Here is a 19,287-nt window from a genome sequence, read left to right as displayed (position 1 = left end):
TCTCTCTTGATGACGCACGGCCCACTCCGTCTATCAATTAATAAGGCGGCGCACCTCCCGGTCGGAAGCGGGCCAGCTGAGTCGGGTGCCGTCATCGCCGTATTGATCCGGTCGACGCCGTTCACCCAGTTCGAGCCGTCAATTCGTCGCCCTGGCACGCCACCGGCCGCCGCGCAACGCCTGAACGCTCCGAGCACTGGCGTGGTGCGCTGAGAGACTGCTGCAGACGCGTCAGCGAGCCCGCACAGGTCGCGTCCCCGTGTAAGGCGCTCGCCGTCGCCGTCCCCGTGTAAGGCGCTCCACAGCGCTGTAAGGCGCTGTGGTCGCTCGCTCCACGGTCCCTCGGCCTTCCAGTCAGCTGGAGTGCGGCTCCCGAAGTTGCGGGTGGCCGTGCCGGGTGTTCGTCCGAATGCTCTCCATTAGGGTTGTTCGTTTTTAAGGACGGCAGTTCACTTACTAAGCTTGCACACATTAAGGCGAAAGACTACGACAATCTTTACGTTAATAAGACGATTTTACTGGCTAGAGCCTCCAGTGTGGTGGGCAAAAGGGCAATAGTGTCGTGAACACTATCTAGGGCCTAATCGCGCTCATCTCCGTTTCTGTCCACCGCGCCCATTGTTAGCAGGCCACTTGTTATACCCCGCTGAGGAAAACAAGTGACACACGTGCCAGGTATGTGATCTGCTGTTTACTACTGTAGCCATAATGCGGCTGTCGCACGCAGAAGTTCTTGGGCGTGTTCGCAGCGCACCAAAGATGTTATATTTTGTGTGACGCCATGTATAATTTTTGCCGGGCGTGTTTGCAGCGCAATTTTTCTGATTACCTATCCGTAACTGTTGTGGTAATAACTGCGCATGCAAAAACACAACATTTCCTGCTGCAGGTTCCATGAGTCCTTCCAACAATGAAACTGCAAGTGCTGCTGTTTTAAATAAATAGGACACATTTTCATCACTCGTGGTCGGCCCTGGGCACGCAAATTGACCACTTTATAATTGATCCTGTTGCACCAATTTTGTACCACTCCGATCGAGTCACAGAAAAAGATTATGCGCGTCCGGGAAAGATTCTATTTGGCGTCACGTACATTCATTGTCGTCCGGATCGCTGCAAAGACCAAGAGGCACAGAATCTTTGGGGTATGACGTCATGAACGAGGTCGACGCCAAATACTCATTGTCGTCCAGGTCGCTGCGAACGCCGAAAGGCGCGGAATGTATGGTGTACGACGTAATGAATGAGGTCGACAGCATACATTCCCTATTCTTTATCGCCCAGGTCGCTGCCAAAATATCCCTTGTCCTGCCTGAAGCTGATAGCGACATACCCAACAGTTAGCGGTTTTTGGTTTTGTGGGAAGTGTAGAAAGGGCAACGTAAATCGGAGCGACAGTAAACACAGAAACCTACCATATATGGCGAAGTCAGAAGCTTTTCCCGGCTATGCTACGCTTTTGGCACTAATTTTTAGAAGCCATAACTGCCGTATTGGGTTCCAAAAGTGACATCAGCTATACCACACACTTCTCCACGTCCCCTGAACGCAGCGTTCCTGGCGGCCATCCGTCAGCCATCGTCAGAAGCGGAGGTCGGCCCGCGAACCGCGGCAGCACGCTTGGGCCGACCTCTCACAGCTCTCGACTGTGCTCTCGACTCGGCTACAGCTCGACAGCTCCCGACTCACAGCTCTCGATCTCGACAGTGCAGTTCTGGCTGTCGAGCGGGTAGTACCGCAGGTCCATCATGCAGGCCAGCGTAGTGGTGAAGCGCATGCCGTAGGTGATGCTGCCGTCACCGTGCAAGCGCACCATCTTGTTCTTCTCCGTCACATCGTGAAGAAAACTGGAAGCAAAAGGCGGGGCCATTTGGAGGGAAATGACGTAAGATTGCTTTGTAGTATTCAAGCGATGTGTTTCGGATCCGGCGCTGATGAGGCTTGAGCGAGTTTTCCTGGCTTGCTTGCTTGCGCCAAAGATCATGCATCAGCTTAACCGTAACTTTTTCAGTCGACTAGTCACATACATAAGTAATGCTTATGAAGCATTGTGGCTTCACTGCCGAGACCGCCGTAATGCTCCACATCTGACTATTTGGGAGAAGTCTAAGGGGTCGCGTGGTCCCGAAAACGGGGCACAATTCTGTCACATCGTGATCGGTCACATCACCCGCTCAGCCTGTCAGTGATATTATCCCGGAAACTGCAAACGTGGTCTGCGCGCGACACGCGAAACGCTAGGACAGCACCCAGCTCATGAGATGGTAAATTGTCGTATCCACTGCACAGCGAGCTGCCGGCAACTGCGCCACATACCTGTTTTTATCATTATCAAAATAGGTGTCTGGCACCCAGATCTTCTCGGCGAAGTCACCCGACAGAGTGAGGATGTCGTCACCATTGCTGAACGCCAAGCGCTCGTCCTTCCAGTACTGGTTCAGGTACATCGTGATAGTGTAATCCTGCAAACAACCACCGCATGACGTCAGCCCAACGAGCCCTTGAAAACAACCCACGAACCCGTTGCGATGTGATGCTGTCTGATTTGCTTTAGACGTGGCTCATTCATTTGTCACATGGGAGCATGTTGTGTGGGAAGCGACGCAAGCGGTTTCCGCGATGTCTTACTGCACTGAGTGTTTAAATCTTGCTTTAAACGGGTTGGGATGCCGTAAAGATCGATAGTTAGAGTAATTTTACCGTGCTTTTCCTGCCTTCAAACACGTGCTGCCACCTTGGAGACCGTTCTGTTTGACTAGAAGTCATGCTTGACATCTCCCGGTGTTCAACAGGTTAAGAGCCATCGCGAAATTTCGACGTTTTAAAATGCATGCAGCATTTTGCGTAGAACGTTGTCGCGACGTTTTTCGTATGCCTCCTCCCCCTCCAGAAACTGTCCCAATGTCAGTCTCTCTACGGCTTGTGCTGTGTATGATGCTTCCAAACACTCAGTTGGTCAACAGCGGGGGTACTTCCAAACACTCAGCTGGTCAACAGCGGGGGGTACTTTTTCAGCCTCCAGACAGTCAGGAAAATAGTTCTTGGTAGGTAGAGTCTTCTTGTCTTGAAATCGTAATGGCTACACAAAGGCTGATTTCTGAAAACGCAAACAAAATTTTCTTGATATTCTGTGAATCCCGCCTGAAATGAACCGACATTGAAACAACACATATGGGAAAACGGCTCCACCGCGACAACCGATTGCGTCATCTTATCAACAATTTTCTCACATTTTCTTGAGTTGCAGAACTGTCATGCAGTTCTCGTTTTCTCATCGAGTCCAACTAAAGCAATTTATCAGCAATCATGGGCACCTATTGGTTTTGCTTGTCTGGCGCCCTCGGATGTCCGCCATCGTCTCTAGCTTCCGTCCGCCAATATCTATGCTACTCAGAATTGGGCGTCAGTCTGGTCTGTGCTGCTGCTGCAAAATCGCGCTGCGGGCGGCATTAAAGCGTTCTCCGTACGACAGCACAGCAGAGCCAGAAAAAAACTACCGGCCGACGAGCGAGCATTGAGGCGACGGCGACTCGTCAGCAGATGAGACCGACAGCTCTTTTGAGAGCAGCGGAGGCCCGCAGAAACACATTAACGCTGCCAAACGGAACGGGCCCGGCCCACTTGGCTCTGTTCTGTAGCAGAGCTGTGCGGTGGAGATTTCCGAAAAATGAGCCGCGCGAGGCCGAAAGGGCGCTGAACGAGGCGCCAACGAGGGCGCGGGGAAGGTCAGGTGAAAGGAAACCCATTGGTTCCTCTCCGAAGCTCCGACGATTTTTTCTGCTCCTGGTACTGCGTGACTGATTGGTAAACCGCACTGAAAATCTCCGTCCACGATCGCTTGCTCTTGCTACACTGAGCGCAGTGCATGTGCGGCGCCTGGGTTACCTGTGCGGGATTCCGACCGCTCTCAGGTGCCCCCCCCCCCCCCAGAGATGTCACTGGCGTCGGTGGCTGCTCACGGGCAGCACTAGCAGCTGTAAAATGTTTTGTGGCTGCTCATTCACAACAACAAAAAATACGATGAACGCACATGAGGCGCGAGATGGACGACAACGACGGACACCCGACGGGGCTCTCCTGGTGGCGGAGTCAATTCAAGCGCATGAGGAGGAGGGTTTTTATAGTTTTGCTCTTTACTTTTTTGCGAGAAACTGGGTAGCAGATGTCGTGACTACCCATCGACCACCAAGCCAGCCCATCTCAGTCGCAGCTCTCGTCACCGTTCAACGTAAGAAGTCCACACAATTGGAGGCTATCGCTCCGCCATCCTATCCCCTTCCTTTGAATATGGCGCGACGAGACGGACGAGACCCCAGGCTGCTCACGTCTGTGTTCGAGGCCTCGCGTCCAGCTAAGGTCCGTGGCGGTGGCGGTGGCTGCCCAGGCGGCACGATACTCTCGGTGCGCTCGGCTACCTAATTGGTCTCGGCACTGATCCGGCCGGCGCGTGTTATTGTTGATCTGGTGCCGCCCGACTCGTCGGGCGCGAGCCGAGCGCACATCGATCGGTCGGGAGGCGCTGCCGCCGAGCTCGCGGCCGCTTCGACCCACCCGCTGGGGGTGATCAGCACCGACGCCTGGGGGAGGGGGCGGGGGGGGGGCGCCGCTCGGGATCCGGCACGGAATCATCCCAGACCGCCGGGCAGCGCGCGAGTTAGACAGGGCAAGACATAAGTAAGGCAGGACTGGGCAAGGGTAAGGCAGAACCGTGCATGAGTAAGCAGGGCACGACACGAGTTAGGCAGAACAGGATTGAGCCAGACAGGGCAGGACGTGAGTTGGGCAGGCCAGGGCATGATTTTGGCAGAGAAGAACAAACGGAGACCACGGGAGTTTTGCGACCTATCGGGTGACGGTGGGAATGCCCGATTTCAGGATTGGTTCAGGGGCTGCGGGTAACGGAGACGGAGAGGGAGGGATAGCGAGAGCAAGGGAGCGAGGGATGAGAGGCAAAAGACGTTGGCATCATGTATTGACTGGGTTCCAAAAAACATTTTCGGATGCCAGAATATCTTTCCACAAAAAAGTAATCAACATTGATGACGACCATCCTCTTCTTTTAGATCGGTCGCCAATAAGAAAGTTGCTCGTCGAACCGCGAAACAACAACCCAGCTTCTAAAACTCTGAACAGTAAAATGCAGGGAAAACCAAGATGTACATGACCAAAGTTCAAAGGTCTGGCTTCCATTTCTTCCCAGCTACCCCAGTGCTCCAAAGCCTGGAACTGGCATCCACAAGGAGTTCTTGGGGCACCCAGAACCTGAAATCCCCCCAACATGAGACTCGCTGATTAAATGCTGAGTGTCGTTGGTGACCTGCCACCTAATGACTTTCCACGACATCGCAAATTAAGAATTAGTAACGCAGACCAAGTCCAGTGCGCATCTCAGTTTATGGTCGCGCATTGAAACATCTTCTAAGAAGCAAGAACTTTTTTACTCTTGTAACACGTTGCTACTAGAGCAACCTTCCGTTTGCATCTCCACCCTTTCTTTCTTGCGTGCATGTGTGCCCTGTTGTTCTGACTCCGGCCATCACGTGTCTGATTCCAGGCGTTGCAGCAATGGGCAGCCGTCTAACCGCATCACGGGCCGCTGAATCATCACGGATATCGACTCCAGCCTAACCGAATCCAGCCCGTAACTGATCCTGCACCGGCCACACTGCGCTCCAGGCTGCCACTCACTGCCACACAAGCATCTTAAGCCGGCCCGAGCTCATGCACTCTACATTTGCACATGAGGTGACTCAAGTGTGGTGAAATCGATTTGAAACCGCAAATCAGAAAACATGACAATCAGGAGCGCTGTTAGTTTACTGAATGGTCTAGCTACGGTCTACTGGTCTAGTTACGACGAGGCAAAGGTGCTGTGATGGGCAAAAGTCAATAGCTCAGTAAATGCGTGCCAAGTACGCGTTACTGAGTTCAGTGTGAAAGAACAAAGTAAGAAATTTAGAAGCGCTTTTAGTCCAGCGGATGCCGAATCACTTGCAACGGGAGAAATGTATTGGGACTTAAGTCAGTGACGTAAGAACGTCGCTCTTTTTGGCCATGGGAAAAGCAAGCCTGACGCTTCTCGTGGACGTGGCAACATTTTTCCTTCCCCTCTCTTTCTCCCTTTAAACTGGTGACAGCGATGGGGACAAAGTCGTAACACAAGAAACGTCGCAAAATGCGCGTACTTTCTTCTTAAAGTTGAGGAACTGTGTAAAAAGAGCCTACCAAGCTGGAAGCTGTAACACCTGTGACTGGAGTTTAAGCCTTTCCGCCAGAAACACACGCCTACAGCACCCTTGTTGCCACCCAACACATGTCAATTTCGTCAAAAGTCCCACCAAGATATATGCCCAGTATGAAGCAATCTAGGATACACAATACAGCAACATATGTTTTAGCATCACGTGGGTAGGTTCTGGTATAGCACATTACTATAACAATATAATAATTAGTCCAACCATCATCGGCCGGCTTTCTTTTGTATGACTCGGATATTAATTAGCACAACATGAGCTCAGCTCGACTCAGCTCAGCTCAGCTCACCTCGGCTCGGCTCGGCTCGGCTCGGCTCGGCTCGGCTCGGCTCGGCTCGGCTCGGCTCGGCTCGGCTCGGCTCAGCTCGGCTCGGCTCAGCTCAGCTCAGCTCGGCTCGACTCGGCTCGGCTCGGCTCGGCTCGGCTCGGCTCGGCTCGGCTCAGCTCAGCTCGGCTCGGCTCGGTTCGGCTCGGCTCAGCAGCAGTACGGTTGCAATGAGGTAGCTCACTCCTAGTCTCCAGCACAACATATTTGTTTATGTTTCAGAAAGCAAAGGATGATGAATACCAGACAACGATTTACCTAATACGAACTTTCGGATTTCATATCACTGAGACGAGGCTGCTATTCCACTATATTCTACAGACGGCTGTTATTACCACGGCTATTTCACTGTACCACGTTCTCGAATTTACCGGCCTAGCTAACGACAGCTAGACCGGTACCTGCCTGCGTTACCTTCTTCCCGGATAGAAGGACGCCAGGCCTATGCGGGAACTTGTTATTGTAATGATGGCATTTGTAATGACATGGGTGCCAATTTTTCAAAGTCAGGGATGTCACCAGTACGAACGGTCATAGAGAGACTTCCTGCTATAAAGCGCGAGCCGCCTTCGTGGTTTGGGACTTCGACTCGTTAGCCTGCGGCGCTGGTTACGTGCCCCAGAGCGGGCGTATTGTCACGTCCGAATGACATGGAAAGGTCAGCTGACGACTGTCCGGCAGGGGTCAGCGTAGGCCTGGCGCGCCAGAACCGCAGCATTATGCAGGCAGGTAAAGCTAGCCGTGGTCCTGTTTGGTGAAAGGGCGGAGAAAAAAGTATCCGTTGAGCTGGAAGGCAGACAGGGGTGTCACCTTTAAAGTAAGTTGGGGGCTTAGCCGATAAGGTTAACCTAACCTTCCCCCAAACCTTCTTTGAACCGGATTTCGGCCACTTAGTTTTGCATTTCTGATAGATTTAAAATATGTCTTTTTATTGGACAAGATACAAAGTTGCATTTAAGAACAATGACAATCTTAAACTCCTATGAAACTTAAGATTATGATAAGCTTGCATTGGGTGTAATTAACAGAAAACATCTTGGTAAGACGATCAGATACGATCACCGAAAAACGTCTACTTTATCGTTAATGAAAGGTGGACCGAGGCGCAAAAAGACAGTTTATGCAGAATCGAATGACACGTGCAAACTATAGAAATGTAACATACATGAAACATTAACATCATGAAAAAGTACACGATACATTTTCCTTGGAAAGTCTACAGACAATGCAGCATGCCCAATGTCAGGAAGTACCCATACCTTAAAGTGAAACTGAGCTTTCACAACCTCAATAGGCATGTCGATAGCTGAGAGGACAGAGTAGGCCAAAGCCATTGACTGGACGCTCACATAAAAGGCAGCCTTGAACAAAATATAAATGCATGGAATGGCTACCTTGATAAAAAGCGCGGCCAGCACACTGACAAGAGCACGAAGTTGACATAAGCAGGACAGGCCATGCGATCGTGATGTTTCAGCATTATGAGTATGGAGCTCGCTCAAAAATAATCAAACCGCAGTCTGAGACGGTGCTGGCTAAACAACGTTATCAGGCAAGCAATAGTTTTATTGAGAAAATATAAAGTTTCAAAGCTCTGCTCATTGACAGATTTCCTCGCGAAAACAAGGGATCGCCATGACAATATTTTTCGTTCTGGAACACCCCACACAAAAGGTGTAAGCTCCATCCTTCGACACGCTTTTTGTGATGTAATGAGAGAGGGAGGGGGTAGATATACCACCGAACAGCCTTTGAAGCCCATTCCGCCATCACACTGCATCATAAATGCTCCACTCCCCCCCCTATCAATGCTAAGAAATCAGCCCCTCAGCCGGAGATGTGGAGAGCGGTTGTGTGCATCTTGCGATGCACACAACACAACGATGCACAGTCGGGTGCGTGCAGCGCGTTCAAATATCCCTTATTTTCCTTGAGAGCGGATACCCGAAACACCGCCGCTCGTGCAGCACAATTGAAAAAAGGGACAGACACATGTAGTAACCCACGGGGCAAGTTCCCCTCCCTTACCAAATTCATGATGTATGAGCCCTTGGCACAATGGGGGGTCGATGTGACCTCTCCTAAGGTGTTGTGAAAATATATGTCCCCCATATTGTACAATCACGTCCAAATGACCTGTAACCTACGGCACGTTCATTTCGCGTGTGTTGACATACAAAATGTCCCTGTCCCTGGCACGTCTGATTTGGGGGCAGCGACGGTTTTTGAGGAACACTGCACGATGGTCTACGGCCGGTGCGGACGGCCGGCGGGAGCCAACGGTGCCGAGGGCCGCGCGCGACGCGCCAGCCCCGTTACATTAACGCAGTCATACGCAACAATGCTTAAAACACCTAACAGTACACATCATTAAGCTCATGAGTGATCAAGGAACATGCCTCATGTCTTTTTTTGTGTCGCTACGGGGCATGGTCTGGCAAATATGAACATGAAAAGCAGAACAAGTTAGATTAAAAAAAAAATGGCATTCGACCTGGCATAATCTGATCAATTACTGACCTGGAAACATAAAGCTCGCGAACCAATCATAAAAATAAACCAATCGCGAAAGCTCGCTGAGGTCAGTCCTCTGGTACTTCCCGTTAGCTCTATCTTTCTTAGTTTGGAAACGATGAGGCGTGGGAAGTCGCATCGATCCGCAATATCAGTTCGCGTTATGAAAGACACCGAATCAGGCGATGGTTAATACGTGCGCGAGTGTGCGCTGGCAGTTAAAAATTCCGGGCACACACGACAGCATTCAAGATTGAAGGCACGTGATGCTGTTTACAATACACTAGAAATTGCGTTCGCTTGCAGCGCGCTTTACTCAGTTTCCATTTTCGAGTTGTGTTCACTCCCACAATTGTTAAATACCACGTGCGCACCTGTTTCACAATTAGCCCGGTTAGAGATGAAGTAAAAGAAAAGCAAAACATAGATAATGGGTTGCATATACACGTGGATGCCAAAGCACCATCGAGGAGCAGCGTGGACTAGCGGTGCCAGTCTAAAGCCCAATCCAGCTCAATCAACCCTCGAGACCCTAACTTGTCCGTCTGGGAATAGGGTTTACTACAAATGTGTCAAACGGCTGAACGGAAAATAAACATGGCGAGGCGTAATGTATGATATCTCTGGTATCCTCTCCCAAGGACTATTGTGTAAAATTGAAATTTGTGAACGGTTTGTGGGTACCCTGGAAGCGTACACTAACGGATAGCGTATGCGACACGATAGGTGACAGCGCGGTATTCTGATCCGCGGTAACATAGCACGGCGCAACAAATAGCAACGTTGAAGTAGAAACTTAAGTAACAGAAAGACCACCCGAATTTCAGGCCACAGAATTGTTGTACAATCGTTAGCTTTATTTGAGGCTGAACATAAAACCACGAGTGTAGCTTTCTATTCAATTGAGGGGCCTTCACCCCACCTCCTCCAACACACCAACTCTCAGATGCGCAAGAGTACAAAAGCCGGACATAAACCTCCCTATAGGTTTATTTTGGAGAAGGCTCTGCCATTTTTCATTGCTCCTCCTCCCCCCCCCCCCACCAAAAAAACGCATGTTTTGCTGGGCAGCGTCGTTTAGTTAGATACGTTTCAAAAGAACTAGACGGCCATTACAATTTCGATTGCCTCTGTGGCATTCTGGGCGTTTTCGCACCACAATCAACGTGTCCATGGCATTTCTAGCTTCTGAGCAGCATTAACGACGATCTGTTAGGAACCCTGCACGGTGACCAACGGCCGGCGCGGGCGACGGCCTGGTTAGCACTTACCATATTAACTTCTGAGATTGAATCGAAACTAGCGATTGTCAGGTCCATTCCAACGTAGAGCGGATCCCCTGAAAAATACGTGTTGGTTAGCTAGCTGACTATGACCACGTCATTAGTCGAGAGGACCTTTCCATCTAACGACTACATTTGTTGCTTGCCAGCCCCGTCCCGGCGTCTTCGAACGGCGCCAGAGCCGGCGACGACGCCGGGCCCTCTCCGTGGCACCGGCGGCGACGCCGGACCCTCACCGTGGCATCAGCGGCGGCGCCGGGGCGGCCGTGGCACCGGCGGCGGCGCCGGGGCGGCCGTGGCACCGGCGGCGGCGCCGGAGCGGTCGTGGCACCGGCCGCGGCGCCGGGGCGGCCGTGGCACCGGCCGCGGCGCCGGGCCCGCTCCGTGGCACCGGCGACGACGCCGGACCCTCGCCGTGGCATCAGCGGCGGCGCCGGGGCGGCCGTGGCACCGGCCGCGGCGCCGGGGCGGCCGTGGCACCGGCCGCGGCGCCGGGCCCGCTCCGTGGCACCGGCGACGACGCCGGACCCTCGCCGTGGCATCAGCGGCGGCGCCGGGGCGGCCGTGGCACCGGCCGCGGCGCCGGGCCCCCGCCGTCTGCCTGCGATGGATGAGCCGACGGACGTGATCGCCCCGCAAAAGCAGCCAGACTGCGCACACCAGCATTTCCCCTGGGGGTGGGGCGGCCGCCACGGCCCGGTCTACCACTGCGTTCAGCTTTATCCACTCATGCGTTTGTCCGGCCCGGCCGCTCGCTCGGCCGCCCGGCCGCTGTGTCTTGCCCGGTTCCTGTCAGGCGGGATGAGAGAAGAGGAGGCGGGGGAAGGATATTGCGATGAGGCGTGAGCCGTGATGCGTGAAAAGAGCCCGATGCGATGGAGATGGATCTGCGTTGATACATCTCGTGGCAAAGGTGCCATCAGCAGGTGCGTACGTAATGAAGCGGATTCTAATAGACATTTAGTGGAGATGGTATAACTTGTCCAACAAAGCTCTCTGTCGTTGAGCATACACACCTTAACTGATTGCTTTCGTGAATTTCTCAACCATCGGGCGCAAGAAAAAATATATCACTGATGCCTCGCATTCAGTCTAGTCATACAGGCTTTCAAAATAGTCAATGTGCTTGCGACAGCATGAAGTTGTCCGGCACTGTAAAACGCTGGATTTCTCCGTCCCGAAGCCCATTGAGTACATCGAACTGCCTGACATGCCCTCGTTCCAGTTTTATCGGCACGACACCCCCGGGATCCTTCCTTTTTACTGCACGCCCAGACTGCCGACACCTGCTCCGTGGCCCCGCCAGGTGTCGTCCTTAAGCACACACACACACACACACACACACACACACACACACACACACACACACACACACACACACACACACACACACACACACACACACACACACACACACACACACACACACACACACCACACACACACACACACATACACCGCACAGAAACGTACCAGTTCGTCCCAGCTGATGGGCGAAAGCAGTGATGGCCACGTGCCAGGAACAGTCACCGAGAGAAAACACGGCTGTGCGACACACGATAGCTTTTTATCGGCGCGTGTTTTTTGCGGGCCCTGGCAGCTTCACCGGCCGTAGTGGCGACGACTACGGCGCGGCCGGGCCGCTGCCAAGCCTTCTGGACCGGCTCAGGGGTGGTGCAGTCCCAGCGGAGGTCGGGGGGGGGGGGGGAGGGGCGCTGATGACGTGCAGACCCGAGCGGCGCCCGTCCGGGAGGCCAGCACCGCTCGGCAGCGGAGATCAGCCGGGGCGGAGCCGCACTGACACCGCTCGGGCCAACGTGCTCGGCCGTCATCGTCGATCGTTGATTAAACTGGCTGAGAGTAACCTGGATTACGTGCGTCGTTTTCTGCAAACTGGACGGGCGTCGGGCATCAACCAGGTTCTGTTTCCATGAGCTCGAGAAGTTCTGGAGTTTGCAGCCGAAGTCCGAGCCCCCGAGTTCGCCATTCCCGCATTGCAATGAGTCCGAACCCCATGGCCTCGGTCCTGGGCCCGAGGTCTTATCTGGGTCTATACATTATTACGGTTCGTGAGGCCAAATGTGGGTCAGAGTCACAGGGTGCTACTGGGTTCGAGTTCTAAGGCCTTGCTCCGCATCTATCAGCTTGTAATAAATTGTGCGGAACGGGTCAGTGCTGTCCCGCCAGCTCAGCTGATTACAGCGCTGGTCTTTTGATTCATCTACACGTGGCGGGACAGTCCCGAGTGGCTCCAGACTCTCGCTGTTTGCTCCCGCCTGGGATGGCCTGCGGCCGGTGGCAGCGGCGGCGGGCCGTCTCAGGCGTGGCGGGACAGTCTCGAGTGGCTCCAGACGCTCGCTGTTTGCTCCCGCCTGGGATGGCCCGCGGCCGGTGGCAGCGGCGGCGGGCCGTCTCAGGCGTGGCGGGACAGTCTCGAATGGCTCCAGACGCTCGCTGCTTGCTCCCGCCTGGGATGGCCCGCGGCCGGTGGCAGTGGCGGCGCCCAACGCCAGCTGACGTAAGAAGGCCAGGTTCTGCTTCCCTGCGCTGAGCCAACACGGACCAACACTGCGGCACGTTTAGTTTTGCCGCATAAGTTTGCTATCGATCTGGAATTTTACGATCGGATGGTGGGATAAAGGCTCATTCAAGGGCTTAGCGTGGGCGCTGGTCCCGGAAGTCAATCCAGTCAAGAGGTTCGTACTAAATCTTTAATAAATTTCACGTCAGGCTGTCAAGAATGCTAATCTTCACGGATAAAATCGTCAAACATTTCAAGCCGAACTAGACGAAACCTAGCCTGATCCAACATTATCTTCCGTCCTGCAAAAAGACATCGTGCCTATTTTTACTTAAAAGGCTGGCAGTCCTCATGCCAACCTCACAAAACCTGATACAGGCTAACCTTCACTGACATCTTGTCATCTCAGCAGTTTACGGACATAACTGCATAGGCTGGTAGCCACCAATGCCAGATTTAACATAACCCAGCGAAATAGCCCAGACCAACACAAACCAACCAAACACAACTTAACCACCAAAACCAAACGTAGCGGAACCAGTTCAACCAAAACATCAAACCCAACAGTATTCCATAAGCCAGGTGAGTCAGTTTCGAAAAGCGTATTTTGAGCTTAGCCTTGGTCTTGGTCGCCTTCCCAATCAAATGAAGGGCCCTACGCTCTTGTCGAGGCCCTTCTGTTAAGCTGCGCGGGCACATCCCATCATTCTGGGGCCAGTTACATAAGGTCTTCGGTGCTTCCCAATAGAATGGAGGGCCCCACGCTCTTGTTGGGAGCCCTATTTTTTAACCTACTCGGGCGCACTTCATCATTGGGGGTCATCTCTGGACCACATGCCCCATGGACCACGCCGAGGGGACCTAAAGGCTCCGAATGGGCCTATAACCGGCCAGACGGACGCAGTTTCTTACGTAAAAAGCACAACATAACTGGATGCCTTTGGGCCTACAGACAACCAAGAACAGTTGCTAGCAAAAGTAAAGAGTTCATAAGCAGACGAAGTTCCTTCTTTACTGATTGAGAAAGTGTTGCCGGGGGGTGGGGGGAATTTTGGGGTTCATTACGCTGTCTAGAGGCATTACGCTGTTGGCTGCCTGTCCCTATATGTCCACTTGCTGTGTCAATCTGATCGCTAAGGAGCTTTCGACGTTTCCCTTGATCTCTTTGCATTTTCTCGTAGGGCCCAGGGTGCTGTTGAGACGCTATCTGCCTCCATGCCTGAGCACTGCTGATCGATCAGGTTTTCCTCCACGGATTCTTCCCATTTGCCCGAAAGGCTCAGTACGCTTTTCCGGGGCCCCATATGTCAGGGTACACTAAGTCACTCAGGGGCCCTTCACATAACTCTCGGGTTCTTTCGACTTGCTTGAAGGGCCTTGTGCTGTCGCTAGGGCTCTGATGAGGTAAGGCACAGGGACACGCGGCGCTCAGGGGCCCTCTATTTTGATCGAGAGCTCTCTCCCTTTAGTCTCATTCGCGGAAGACTTTTCACTCCTATCGAGGCTCGTGTTTTTAACCTGCCCGCGCACTCTTGATCGCACAGGAGCACTAATTTATGAACTTGGATAATGCCCCTTTGCTCGGAGGGTCCTGTGCTCTGGCCGGTGCCTTATATGTCAGCCCACCTGGGCACTGCCGGTTGTTTAGGGGCCCACCACGTTGGTCTTGGGTTCTTTTTTGCTTGCCCCGAGGACCCTATGCTTGTTGGCGGGAGCCCTTTGTTAGCCTCCTGCAGCAACCGTGATCGCTCAGGTTCCGTCCCTACTGGCCTTGGTGCCTTCGCCTTAAAGCAGCAGTCGAACATGCGCCGATAAATTTTTACGTGCCATTGCCGAACGTAATTTGACATGCCACAGACGCCATGTCATTTCCATAGCCTATTGAGTGTATGACACTCATACTAGTGTACCACGTTCCTAACATATTTTGAATGCTGGGATATGTTGAAATCCTTTATAACAAAGGAAAAATTCTGCATTAGCTTTCAGCCATCAGTTGATTACATCGTTCAGCCGGCTAGCCGTAAATACATAAGCCAGGAACCAAGCCCACACTTGGTTTTGATGGCTGTTAGCAGCCAACTTAAATTTATTATACCTGTTGTTTCGAAACACTTAGCCTCAAAATCACAGTGTTTAAAATCATCTGTAGAAAATGATCTAGCCCTATGCATACACATACGTAGCACGCCTAGCTTTACAGGGCTGTGCACAGTAAGATGGGTTTCCACATGCATTAAATAAATGAATAAGTATAAATATATGTTATATCCAACTTATCCTAAAATGCAATGACCGAAATGCAATGATTTTTTTGAAGGGGGCCCCAAACTCCAGGGAGCCCCACAATGTTGTGTGGCCCTCCCCTTGGTGAAATCCTGGATCCGCCCCTGCCCACAATAGGCATGCATGCCGTATTTATAGCCAACTTAAATCAGTGACCTCCACAGGTACCACACCTGAGACTGAGACGGCGTGCTATATAAAAGCGACTCAACGTGACTGAGCGGTTACGAGCCAGTTTCTGTTTTGCGCTCATCACGCGCCGCACAAATGCCTGAATGCAGATGAATGCTGCCAGATGAAGGAATAAAAAGTAACACGTACACCCAATCTTCTACGCCAGCATCACAACGAGCTTTATGAGATGGAGATTCGTGACGCATAGCAGGACACTATTAGTCCAGAAAACATTCACCGGCCAAAAAAATCCATCAGCAGCTTTCCGCTCAGCTATTCAGCCAGCGCACGGCAATCTTCTTCACTCACGCAGAACAAATGACATGTTACGTTGGGTTCCAGTTAAAACCCTCGGATTGGAGGTCATCGAAGTCTGCGGAAGCCGACGCCGACGCCACACAGTGCCGACGGCAGGCAGTATCTGCAGACTGGGTCCAAGGTCTTTTGCTAGCGTGAAGTGCTTTCCGAGCGCCAGGGATATCTAATACGCTTTTGATGCCAGTGAAGTCTTGTGAACGCGTTCCGATAGCAGCGCTGTTGGGAATTGCATTTTGTCTGCTTCCTGACTCGATACACAGCCCACACGAGTGAGGGTCGCGCGTGAGGACAAGGGGTCGCGGCAGGACATTTGGCGTAATATTTTCCAACCAGAACTTTTCTCGTTACTCATCATTCCTTCTCGGGTGCAGACTCAGACATCTTCCGCCGTCGCCATTTTTTGTTGTGTTGTCTTCCGGGAGTCATTCACCCCACTTTCTGACCTCTCCATACCGCCGCACTCTGCCTCTTCTCTCTTATCTTTCGGGCGTTGGCGTTCGCTCAGCTTGCCCGTCGCGTCGTCCCCGCCTTTCTCCTCGTACGTCTCCGACTGTGTCGAGCAAAAAGTCCTGACAATGGGTAATCGTTGCCGTCGCTCGGCGCCCGTCGACCGGTGGGTGCCCCAGTGGGCACCGCCCCTCCCCACCGCGCAGCACTGTCTCCAGCTGCACCCACGGGATCGGAGGGAAGCCTCCGCTCGTCTTGTCGACAGCCCCTCGAGCCCTGCCGTCTCCACCCCCCCCGGGCGGACCCGCTTCCACCGGACCCGCACCTCGCGCCAGCGCGTCGTTTCCCCGACGGGCGACCATCGCCGCGCCGGGCGGTCCGGCCGGCCGCCGCGGAGCCAGCGGCGCCGGCGGTCGACGCGTCGGCCGCGCCGCAGCGTGTCGTCGCCGGCGACGCTTCCGGGGCCGACCGTCGGCTGGTGATCGACCGTGATCACCTTCCGGCCGACGTCACGGCGCGTGCCACCGGCCGTCGTCGCCCCGGTCCGCTCCGCCGCGCTAGCGGCGGTGACCCTGGTCAGGCTGCGGATCAGGGGGGGGGGGGCAAGCAGCCTGATCGGGTGGGACCAGGAGGCGGGGGGGGGGGAACAGTCGCGGTTAGGAGAAAGGTGCCTAATACTCTGTCTCATTAACAGCATATCCTTCTCCCTCTCTTCCGTCTACAGTGCGTAAGCACAAAAAGCCTCCTAATCACTCGCGGGTTAATAGGCCATGACTTAAGAGCTCCCAGGTAATTACTGATCACATCTTCGAACGATTTCAACCCATAGCCTTCAACCTCTGGAAATGGTATAGAGCAGCGGGGCGAGTCCTGTCTGGTAGTGGCACGGAGTCGCGGGGCGGGAGTCCTCTCCAGCTCTCCCGGCCCTCCCAGCGCCCGTCCCTGCGTCGCCGCCGGCGGCTCGCCCGACCGGAGGGGCCGCCGGACCGAGGCCCGTCGCACCATCAGTCGGCCACTCCGCTCAGCCCACCAGCCACTCCTGTCGGCGCGAATCAGCCGGCGCAGGTCTCCTGGCAGGCCGCTGTTAGCAGCGACAGCTCGTCTGTCGGGCCCGGCCCGGCCCGGCCCGGCCGGCGCCCAGCGTCCACCAGTGCCATCCACAGGCCAGGCTAGGCAGTGAAGCATTTCACAGATTGGACAAATGCATAATTTGAGGTGAACTTGTGGATTGGATGGCTTGATTGAAGTAATAATCGGGAGCGCATGGTTTTTAGATTCGACTGAACTCAACGTTCACCAACCCAAATGAACTGAGAATGATTGCTCGCTATGTTTGACGGGAGGGTCCGCAGGTCGATGGAGCCCCCAACAGTGATCTGGCTTGAGCTGACCGGACTGTCTTTGAAGTTGAAATTTTTTGAATTTCAAAAACTTTGTGAGTCTTATCTGGAAATTGGACGAACAGAGGCAACGGTCTTTGGATTTTTTTGATAGCCGATATCATTCTGTCATGTTGCAATCTGATACAGATCTCAACGAATCGAACGCGGGTAGTTTTGAAACAATTTGATTCAGGAGTACAAATAAGTCGCTTGAAGACTACACTAGACAACACCACTTTTTGTGAAACATGAGATAAAAAGTTAATAAAGGGCGTCGACAGACAGGGCGTCGATATTCATAGATTTTGGAGGGCCTGCGATACTCTTTACTTACCTAGCCACCATTCGTCACCACGGAGGCTTTGAATGAGCTGGAACAAATTTGAATAGATCCTAGATCTATGAGAATTTCTGCTCAGTATTGGGTATAGTCCAGCACCAAAAAGCTGCAGCTCATGGTGCCCGCTTTGCCAAGGAACAAAAACAAAAAGACAAAGCAAAACGGGGGCATACAATTGTGCTACCTGGTGTTCCGACTGAAATAAACTTCGCTACACACTTCAGTAAGATAAGGTTAAAATACTGACAGTGAAATATCATATATGATATTTTGCTGATCGTTATAACAGATAATGGGCACCAAATAAGTGATCCAGACGGGCATGCTGATGACATGTATTTGGTGTCTTTCCCATGTAGTAGGTGTCTATCACTGCCCTATCCGTTACGTCCATCAGAGATTTGACTACGTCCATCAGAGACTCGTCACTGGACTTGAAGAAACGTTTGCTGTTGTAACAGCCTAAGCGTTTCATCAGTTGTACTGCCCGTCCAGCAGCGGCTCGCGTTTGCAATATCTCCACGGCGGGCAGCTTTGCTGATGCAACAGCCCACGTTCTACAACCAGCTCCACCGTCTCAGAAGCTTCCGTCTCATCAGCACAACCGACCAGCAGCTCCACCGCTCCATCGTCCCAGCTCCCACCAGCTCCACCGTCTCAGAAGCTTCTGTCTCATCAGCACAACCGACCAGCAGCTCCACCGCTCCATCGTCCCAGCTCCCACCAGCTCCAACGTCTCAGAAGCTTCTGTCTCATCAGCAAAATGACGACATAAGACCTGCCATTTACTGTCGCTTTGCAGACGATATCTTTGTAGAGGCTTGGGACACTGACCAACTGGGACGTCTAAAAAACACACTTGAAGAGCAATGTGATTTAAAATTCACAAAAGAACTTAGTGTGCAAACCAAAATGCCTTTCTTGCTGTGACTGTTGATGAACAAAGGCAGGGATTTAGAGCGACTGTATACTGAAAGCAGACTAACAACGGTGCTTGAGTGCTGACAATGAATGTCCTTGGCTTTACAAAATTAGCGTCATAAGGCCATTCCTTCGACATGTATTTAAGCATTGCCCTGATTTAACAGGATTATTTTCGGAATTGGTACACATCGACACATTTTGGCGAATAACGATTTTTCAGATTCCGACGAAAAAAGCTGACAGCGAAACACAACGACATGACGAGACGCTTTACCAACAAAGCAACACAACATAAACAACTCACCTACCAACTACATTATCAAAATCAACTGACATCTGCCTCCAAAGAAAACAAAACAGTTATGCCGGAAATCATCTCTCGACATCCAAAAGGCAAGAACGGCCACATAATTGACATTGCCATTTATCATCGCAATAGGAAAGTCTCTAACTTTTTATGAGAAGCAGCCCAGACAAACCGACAAACTAAAATGCACCAACGTAGTGTATCAATTCAAA

At 52.6% G+C, this 19,287-nt stretch overlaps 1 protein-coding gene across 2 annotated transcripts in view; it reads right to left on the bottom strand.

Annotated features, from left to right (window-relative positions):
- Positions 1–19,287, bottom strand: part of Lcch3 (Ligand-gated chloride channel homolog 3) — a 39,789-nt gene that overhangs the window by 4,173 nt on the left and 16,329 nt on the right. The window contains exons 1-4 of one of the 2 annotated variants that reach the window (XM_037234182.1): positions 11,850–11,962; positions 10,365–10,432; positions 2,317–2,462; positions 1,690–1,847 (exon numbers count right to left, since the gene is read on the bottom strand). In XM_037234182.1, coding sequence (XP_037090077.1) covers positions 1,690–1,847; positions 2,317–2,462; positions 10,365–10,412 — 352 coding nt within the window. In that variant the 5' untranslated portion in view covers positions 10,413–10,432; positions 11,850–11,962. Of the gene's footprint in view, positions 1–1,689; positions 1,848–2,316; positions 2,463–10,364; positions 10,433–11,849; positions 11,963–19,287 lie in introns of those variants that run through there. The other variant, XM_037234173.1, reaches the window with a different exon arrangement.

This window comes from Pollicipes pollicipes, unplaced genomic scaffold, assembly GCF_011947565.3.
Source record: "Pollicipes pollicipes isolate AB1234 unplaced genomic scaffold, Ppol_2.1 Scaffold_2555;HRSCAF=2994_pilon_pilon_pilon, whole genome shotgun sequence".
NCBI classification, from domain to species: domain Eukaryota; kingdom Metazoa; phylum Arthropoda; class Thecostraca; order Pollicipedomorpha; family Pollicipedidae; genus Pollicipes; species Pollicipes pollicipes.
The sequence above is the reverse complement of the archived record's forward strand: the minus strand, read 5'-3'. Positions and strand labels throughout refer to the sequence as shown.